Below are 9,331 nucleotides of genomic sequence, written 5' to 3'. Positions count from 1 at the left end.
CAGTTACATTTCATTGGGATCTTGTACCTTTACATGACAGGTCTTGGTTCTCATTTTCTCCCCATACTCCTGCCCTCCCTTCACCCCCCTTTTCCCTATTTACAAAAACTTTATTTCCATTTTTTCATTTTTCTTATATTGTTTTCTTTTCCCTATCCTTCCCACTTCCCCTACACCTTTAGCCCTTTTCTTCCTATTACATATTGTCAGTTATAGCATTAGGATCTTATTTACAATTACAGTTTTTTACACCAGAGAAACTATTTGATATTTACACATGTATGACTTATTTATTTCACTTAAGAATATTACCTCAATATGCATCCATTTTCCTATGAATGACTCTAATTTCTCATTCTTTATGGCTGAGTCGTATTCCATTTTATAAAAAAAATGTATAAATATTTTAATACTATATTTATTGAAGCATCATGAGGTTAATGTTACTTTTGGCCTCTACAAGTGCAAGAAGTGTTCAGAGTTGTAGCTATTAGCTTCCAGACATTTATTAGTATGGTGAACTGTGGAAAACATGTTTTGGGGGTAGTCTCTCTCTCTCTCTCGATATATAAATATATATAGATATAGATATATGTAGATATGTGTAGATATCTTACACACATGCATGTGTGTATATATACACATTATATATCTGTATGTATAGTAGATATATATCTACATATGTTTACATATATAAGTATATATACGCATGTGTGTGTATTTTAAGTTTTTTTGAGGCAGGGTCTCACCATGTATTTCAGACTGACCTTTAACTCACTTTGTAGCCCATGCTGGCCTTAAACTTATAGCAGTCTTGCCTCAGCCTCCCGAGAGCTGGAACTATAGGTGTGTGCCACCACGCCTGAATCTAGCCTGTATCATATATTTTATATGTAACCAAAGATAATTTCTTTCACTCAGTGTAGCCCAGGTAAGGAAAAACATTGAACATCTGGACACCTATGATGTATCTGCCACCATGGGGTCCAGAAGTTAGATTTGCAAGTTGGAGATTTGGTTTGAATTCAGATTCTACCACTTGCAATGTTGTAGTGCACTTTGCATAACCTTTTTAACCCTCAGGGTTCTTATTTGGGAAATGGAGAAATAGTAAAAATTGTGAAAATTAAATGAAGCTACATAATAGCTAAGAAAAGTACCTGGGAAGGTGGCAAAGCTCTATTACTGTTAGCCAGTAGTAGTGTAAGCAGCTGCAGAATTTGAGATAGGGTCATTTTGTCTATTGCAGGGATGCTGAGATGGGCAGGATGGTAGTTATCATTAATGTGGAAGGCATATTGTATAGATGAAACCAGTGATCAATGGATCTTTTTAAAAGGTCAGTAGAAAAAAAATGGCTTCTTTAGGACCTGCAGACCAGATCTCAATATCTACTTGAAATTCTAAGCCCCATTTTCCTAAGGCCACTTGTATGATTTTGCATTGATGTATATTCTTCTTCTTCTGACCATTTGCTCTATTATCTGCTTTTTAAATATATATCTTTAAAATCTGCTCCTTTTTTGGAAAATCCTTTTGGTGTTCTACATTTTAAATTTAATTGACTTTTGCAGTCCACTTTTATTATTACACCTGATGACAACTAACTTCTGGCACCTCTTTCTTTCTCATTTCTGAACTGTTTCCCTGGTCTCTGTAGTCAGGGTAGAATTTTGGGTCACTTGGGTTTGTACAAGAGTACTTAAAAAAATGTCAGGAAAGGAGGAAATTCTAGTGGAAAAACAGCTGCACAGCCTATTGTATGCATTTAATGGAAATTTAATTTGATTTCATCAGCATTGTGATGTCTCTCAAACAAAAAGCTAAATGAGAGACAGACATTATGAAGTCCCTTGCTAGAAGCAGGGTGAGATCACTGTTTTGGTCCCGGCTTGACATGCAATGGCTAAGTGATGTTACACTCTCTGGGTCTTTACCTGTCTGGAGTTTATATTTCTATCTGGGATTGTCTTAGTTGATCTTTAAAGTCTTGTCTAGGTCCAATGCTGTATTTCTATTAGAAATTATAGCTGACTTTCATTAGTTGGTCTTATTCATCTGTGTTGTATTATGCAGCTGGCCTGACAAATTGCTACTTTTCCTTATATCAGAGTTTTCCAGACATTCGTGGTTAGTGTATGTTCCAGACATGTTTTGGTTATGTGAATATACTACATATATTAGTAGATCATAATAATTTAAAACAATAACCTTAAAATAAGTGCTTTTTTAAAAGCATTGTCCTGTGCGATTGTATCTGAAATTATGGGTTTGATATAGTGTTTATGTGTTTTTGTGGTACACATTGAATATGATATATTTAAAATAAAGCACTTACCTCTCTACCTCTAAATCTTAATGGAATGTTTCATTTTGAGAAACATTGGTGGGTTTTGGATGTGTTGCTTCGGCCATTCCCCACCACTGATATTTCTCATGTGTTTAATGTACCTGTGTGGATGTATCAGTGCTTATGATCTGTTGAAATTAGCCTGGTTGTGATTTGTAATTCACTTCTGTAGTGCACAAGTGGGGTCCAGGGAGGGCACGTTTCTCAGTGTGGATTCCATCTGTGTGGATGGTGGTGGTGTCTCAGCAGTGAGTTCTGCTCTCCCTTTCTCTCCCTTCCCTTCTCGCTTCCCCTTCCCTTTTATCTTTTTTGAAAACTAGATCCATATAATTAAAACACTATTACTGTCTTTTAGCTAATTTGCCAAGATGTTAACTCCAGTAATACTAGCACTGAGCAGAAGAGTTCACGCGTTTTCAATTCCATCACTATATATTGTCATTGACACAGTCTAGAATTTTGAATGATTAAGCTGGGTGAGGTAGCATAATGGGGGAAAAAAACAATCAGAATGTATCATGTAAAGGTACAAATTCTTAATGATGAATGTCATCATATTGTATACTTAAAATGTACCAATAAACTTAATGAATAAAAAAATTATGAACCAGGTGCAGCAAGGCCCTTCGTTCTTCAACACCCCCCCCAAGCATAAATGTGTAAAAGATTTTTCACCCCTGGGAATTTATAATCTGATTCTGAAAGTACTTAACAGAGTCAGAGTCAGGTTTTAGAAACTTCTATCCCCATTGCAGGATGCAATACACTGACTGAGAAATGAAATAACCCTAGAAAATATATAAAATAATTTTGCTGTAATTTTTAGGCTTAGAGAAACTGAGCGAATTCCAGGGAGAGTACAGAGTAGAATGGACAGGAACCTGGACAAGAAGCACGGGTGAGCCATGCAAGAAGACACCTGCCTTCCTCAGGACGGTTGAGAGGTCAGGCTTTGTGGCAGTGGCCAGATTGGACGCCACATGGGTATGCTCACCTATGCGTGGGGAAGAGAGCGGATTCGTCCTAGGGCCACTAGGGCTCTGGCTCCACACAGTGTTTGAGCAAAAGTATCCTTGTCCAAGGCTTTGGGCTTCCTGCTGATCAATACCAACTGATCCAAGGTTGCCACACAGGAGAAAGCGAGTGTCGCCAGATATGATGCTTGGTTGCCTCAGCTCTTGGACTTACTAGGCCTCAATTATGAAATAACCAGATGAAATGTGTAAGGAAGGAAAAACTGAAATCTCAAAAAAACTGTATGAATAGTAAAAGTACTTTATTCATAAAAGGCCCTATATGAGATTTTAAACTATGAAAGACACATAGGAAATTTACATGTACTCCAGTAAGTAAAAGAGGCCCATTGGAAGAGAGTTTTCAGTTTTATGTATGTTAACCTTGACTCTCTTCAGTGTGACTGTTGTTTTTTTCTAATAAAATCTGTCCATTGTGTCTGTTGGTGTTTCATTTTGGGTTTTCTCCAATCTCTGGGTGGATTGTATTCGTTCATTTGTTTATTCATTCTGTGGTACTCTAGATTGTGGTACTCTAGGACCTTTGCATTGAGCTACATCTCAGTCCTTTTAATTTTTAAAATTTTGAGACAAGGTCTCACTAAACTGCCCGGGTGAGAATTGAGCTTTTAGTCCTTCTGTCTCAGACTCCCAATGTGCTAGGATTACGGCCATGAGCCCTGATGCGTGGCTTATTTTTAATGTTTTGAGTGAATAAAATGATTCCAAAAGTCAGAACTATACACAAAGATATATCTAAAGAATTGTTACTCCTTTGCCTTTCTTTATACTTTCTGATCTTTCACCCATTTTTTTCATCTGGTTTCTACCAACCTCTTCATAGCTAATTAATTTCTGATTTATCCTACAGTTTGATTTTATTTTGCACAAATGAGAAGATTAATATTTATTTTATTATGCTTTCTTCTTTTGTGAAAAGTAGCATGTAACACATGCTCTTTTGCACATTGCTTTTTTCCCTTAACAATATATCTTGGAAATCATTCCATTTTATTTCAAAGAAATCTTCTTTTTTCTTTTTTGTTTTTTTGTTTATTTTTGGTACTGGGGATTGAACTCGGGTCCTTGTGCTTGCAAGGCAGGCCACTGAACTGCTGAGCTAAGTCCCCGGATCTTTTTTCTTTATCTGTGTAATGCTCTGTAAATAGATGAACCATTGTTTATTCTGCATTTCTACAAAGTAAGACATTTCTTTATTTCTAATATGTTGCTGTTAAAAATAATACAACAATTTCATATTATTGTCAGAGGTATACCTTTAGGATAAATAGCTGGGAATGGAAAGACTAAGTCAGGATATAAACCCAAATATAGTTTTGTTGAATATTGCCAAATTTACCTCCAAAAGAGCTCTATAATTTTGGGTTTCTACCAGCAGTATAAAAAAGTACATTCTCCAGTTTCACCAAAAGAATGTGTTGGATACATATTGAAGATATACTATTAAGTGAAATAAATAAGTCACACATGAGTAAATACCGAATAGTTTCTCTGGTGTGAAAAACTATAATTGTACACAAGATCCTACTGGTATAATTAATAGTGTGAAATAGGAAGAAAAGGGCTAAAGGTGTAGGGAAAGTGGGAAGGATAGGGGAAAGGGAATAGGGAAAAGAAAAAAATATGAGAAACTGAAAAAATGGAAATAAGGGGTTTGTAAATGGGGAGGGCAAGAGGGGTGAAGGGAGGGCAGGGACAAGGGGAAAAATATGAGAACCAAGACCTGTCATGTGAAGGTACAGGATCCCAGTAATGAATGTAAGCCTAGATTGTACCAATAAACTCAATAAAAAAGAATATGTTGTCTAGGTTTTTAATATGTACTAATGTAATAGATTAGAAAGAATATATCTGTGTTGTTTTAATTTGCATTTTTCTAAATCTAAATATCTTTTTGTATATTTGAGTCATTTTCATATCTTGGGGTGTGTGTGTGTGTGTGTGTGTGTGTGTGTGTATTATGTGTTCGTACATTTTTCTTGTTTTTTGTTGAGTTTTTGACTCTGTCAACTTATAAAAGTTCCTTACGTGCTAGGAATGTTATCTCTTTGTGGTATATGCTGCTTGAAATATTTTTTTATTTTTCAGATGAAAAAGTGTTTAGTGCTTTTTAAAAAATTCTAATTTGATTTCAAAACTTCTATGCTCTTTTATTTGCTTTTTCTACTCTGTCAGTTTCTTTTTTTTTAACATTGCTTTTGTTTAACACTATTTTAGCTTAAACACAGTGTACAGTTAGGTCATGCTTTGTGGTCAGTTTAATGTATATATTTTTTTCTTTTAAGTGAATTAAGACCATGTTTATTGACTTGATTAACACATTTTATCTCAACTTTGTCATAATATTTTGTGGTTATATGTTATAAAACTTCCATTTTTTATAGGATGAGGATTGTTTTACTCATATTATATTTTTATTGCTATTTAGAAAGGTTAGTTATGGTTTTAATAGTTGTGGTTTTAATGACTGCTTATATATTTATGCCTTTTAAGTAGCCTCATCCCACTGACTTTTACATAATTTTTTAACTATCTAGAGTTTGTCTTAAAAATATTCTTTATCTATTTTCTATATAATAGTGAGCTTATTTTACTTTGTGATTTTTAGTTATGTAATATCTCTTTTGTCAAGACATGTAACAGTTGTTTTCTAGTCTTCCAACTTAACCACCAGCTTTTTTTTAGCCAAATCTACTGTGCTCTTCATTGACATTTTTTAACTGAAAATTTCCCAGTAACCTGTTGCTTGGATAAAGATCTTACTTTTGTAAATTTTGCAGAAAGAGCTCATTAATGTGACATTCTCTGTGTTCATGTGCTTTTAAGGCTTTTCTATAGGCTGAGTACTTAAAGGATAGCACTGGTGGGTAGAAATTCTTGATCCACACTTCTAGATTGAGTTGTTTTAAAGTTTGCTCCATTGTTGTCTTTGTTTTGTAAGTTGCTTTTGAAGAATCTTATGTCAATCTGCTTGCTTCGCCTTTCTAAGTTGTTTGATCTTTTTGCCTAGAGGTCCTGAGAAATTTTTTTGGTCATTTTTGAAGTAGTAATTTTATTAGAATATATCTTGTTTTTGGCCCTTTGAGATTCTTTTTCTCAGGTACCATTTTATTTGGTGACCATTAATTTAAGTCCATTATTTTGTTTTTTCTTTTTTGATTATGCGATTATGAAAATGTTACTCCTTCTTTGCTTGTCTTCCTTTTCTGCTGCTTTAGCTCCTCCCCTCCTTCCTCTCCTCCCCCTTCTCTTCCCCCCGCCCCCACTCTTTGTTCTTCTGTTTCATTGTCCTGCTTTTTGCTTTTCTTTCATACCCCTTATTAAATTTTCCTTGATCTCTTGCATACTTTGTAATTTAAACTTCAATTTTGAGGTTTTATGTCTTCTACTTTTTCCTGCGTTTAGTCATTTCTCATTTTATTTTTTATGTATGGTCTAAATTTTTCAGTTTCTAACTCAAGAAGTTGTTTATATCCTCACATGCCTAGTTGAACATATTTCCCTTAATTTTTAAATATTATTTTAAAAATTTCTTTTGCTTTTTTATGGGAGGGTGGATTTTCATCAGTTGAACCATTTTGAATTGACTTTCTGAGTTAGTATAACCCTGTATACTTGTATTGCATTTTCTTCTGTTGTTTTTGTTGTTGTTGATTATTAGTTGAAGTTGATGCCCTACTTTTCTGATGCCCTCTTTTGTTAGTGTAGCAAAGCACAGATCTCATGCAGTTTGTGTATGAGTGTGTTGGTGGTATTTTTACAAGTCTGCTAATGCTTTTTTAGGTGTGTTTTATCTTGTCCCATCCTGAGTACTTTTACTCCATCCCACATAGCTGCAAAGGTTTTCCTTCATTATTCTGTGTCTCATCTCTTGATTGCAGTCATGCCTGTGAAGGTTGTCACTTTGAACAGGCATCGTCTTACAGTCCTTTTCTTTAGTCCCTTCACTAGTCTAATAGGACACATTTTTCCAATTTTTACACTTAGGGTAAAGAGTAAAAGGTTTTGCTCTTTTGGTGGTGATTTTAGATCAGTCTTAGCATCTCACTCATTTACCTCTTGCCTTTTTCCTTCATATTTTTTCAGCTTGTCCCTCTACCCCAAAGTAAGAGCTAGAATGGAAGTTAAAGTTCTCTTGCTGGGATGCTGCTGGCTGCCTGCTTTTTATGTACAGTCTTAAATTATATTTAAGGACAGTAGGATCTTTTTCTGAAGAGACTTGTTTGGTTTTGCTGGGCATTTAGAGCAGCTGTCTGGGATTGCCTGTGTTCATTTTCAGAGCCAAGGGTCTCTGAATTGCCTTCGTGATTGCAGATCTACGTAGGGTGGGCTTATGTTCGTGCTCACCCGTGTGTCATGGAATCCTTCAGGACTGTTTGCCTGACACTTGTTGCTGTCGTAAGTTGTCACAACCAGTGTTCAGTTTTCTGCTGCTGTGTTGCGAGGCTGATACTCTCTTGGCTTTGTGCCGGGCATCTTGCTGGCTTCATTCTCCCTTGTAGAGTTTTGTTGAGTAATTCCTTTCTATTTTGTTACTTCTTCAAGGCTTTTAACAATTTGAGAAAGTTTTTAGTACTATGTATCAGGAGGTTTGTGTATCCTAACATGACTAGAAATGGTAGTTGGTTCGTTGTTTTTTATTTAATGGAACTTCAGATAGGAAGAATGATAGATTCATTTTCTCTGTTCTCCTTGGAGTTCTTTTCAGAGCCTCAGAGCTGAAGATCTCCTGTGTTGCCCCAAAAGAGGCTTTATTGGTAAGACACTTTATGACTGATAACAGCTCTGGTTCATAATGATGATGATAATAATAAGCAAAATTTCTTTACCACTTTGCTGTGCCAAGTGCTTTATATTTTCCATATGTTAATTTATCTAAAAATGTATAGTATCATTCCATCTTGCACATCATTGCCTGGGGCTTAGCTACCCCAGGCACTTGCCTAACACTTTATGGGTAGTAAATGCCACAAATATGTGTCAGACCCATCCTGAGCTTTGGAAGTAGTGGGCTATCAATTTCCAGCATGCTTCCTGTCTTCATGGTCTTCATAGGGTTCACTTCCTAGACAGCACTTCCCTAGCTAGTCTCAGGTTACACTGTGGGGACACTGTGAGAAGGATAGATATCATTTTAGGTCTGAAAGCTTGATTTGCTGTGGTTTCCACTAGAATTCAGGATAGTTTCTCATGTTGGGAAATGACTATGAGTTCATGCAAATGAGAAACTGAGATCAGCAAAGATCAGAACAGTGCCTTAATACCCTAGAGATGCTCCATGTGGTAGCAGAGAGCTTTGCTTTGTTGGCATTGTCAGTGTTGATTTCAGTATGTTTGTCGACTGTAAGACATAATTCTTATTCCCACAAATTTCAGAGTAGAATTTGCTTTTACCAGAATTTCTGTTTTTTCATATAGACTGTTTTGAGGATTATTTTGTGTATTTTTTTCTCTTGATTTACAGTTATTTGCTGGCATAAAAGATGGAGAAAGCTTGCAGGTCTTTGAACACGGTTCTCGCTCTGCACATAAACAAGAGACTCACAGCATGGAGGCCATGAAGCTCATAGAATTTGACCTTAAGCAAACACTCACCAGACTTGTGGCACATCTTTTTGGAGATGGTAGGTACTCAGTATCTTTATCTGGAGGCTTAGATGTCCAACATTTATCATTTTCTAAGTCATTGAGATTAGTGTATATAGATTATTTTCATCTAAGGTATGGTTTAATGACTCAGTTCATTTTGAAATACAACCTATAAATTTCTTGGTTCATTCTATTTGAGGATATGAAAATGTAATTGGCTGGAGAAGAATGATGATAAAAACCTTGATAATGATAATGGAGGGCCAGGGATTTAGCTCAGTGGTGCAGTGGCCTGCCTTGCAAGTGCAAGGACCCGAGTTCAATCCCCGGTACCAAAAAAAAAAAAAAAAAAAAAAAA

General features: G+C 35.7%; 1 protein-coding gene across 6 annotated transcripts in view; it reads left to right on the top strand.

Moving 5' to 3' along the window:
• The window catches only part of Fars2 (phenylalanyl-tRNA synthetase 2, mitochondrial), a 445,419-nt gene that overhangs the window by 125,402 nt on the left and 310,686 nt on the right, over nt 1-9,331 (top strand). For all 6 annotated transcript variants that reach the window (XM_010622793.2, XM_033761935.1, XM_010622796.3 and 3 more), the window contains one exon: nt 8,849-9,008. In XM_010622793.2, the coding sequence (XP_010621095.1) occupies nt 8,849-9,008 (160 nt within the window). The remainder of the gene's footprint in view (nt 1-8,848; nt 9,009-9,331) is intronic.

The sequence above is a fragment of the Fukomys damarensis genome, unplaced genomic scaffold, assembly GCF_012274545.1.
Source record: "Fukomys damarensis isolate Sample0158 unplaced genomic scaffold, DMR_v1.0_HiC HiC_scaffold_10, whole genome shotgun sequence".
Taxonomy (NCBI): Eukaryota; Metazoa; Chordata; class Mammalia; order Rodentia; family Bathyergidae; genus Fukomys; species Fukomys damarensis.
Note: the sequence above shows the minus strand (reverse complement) of the source record. Positions and strands in the feature narration are given on the sequence as shown.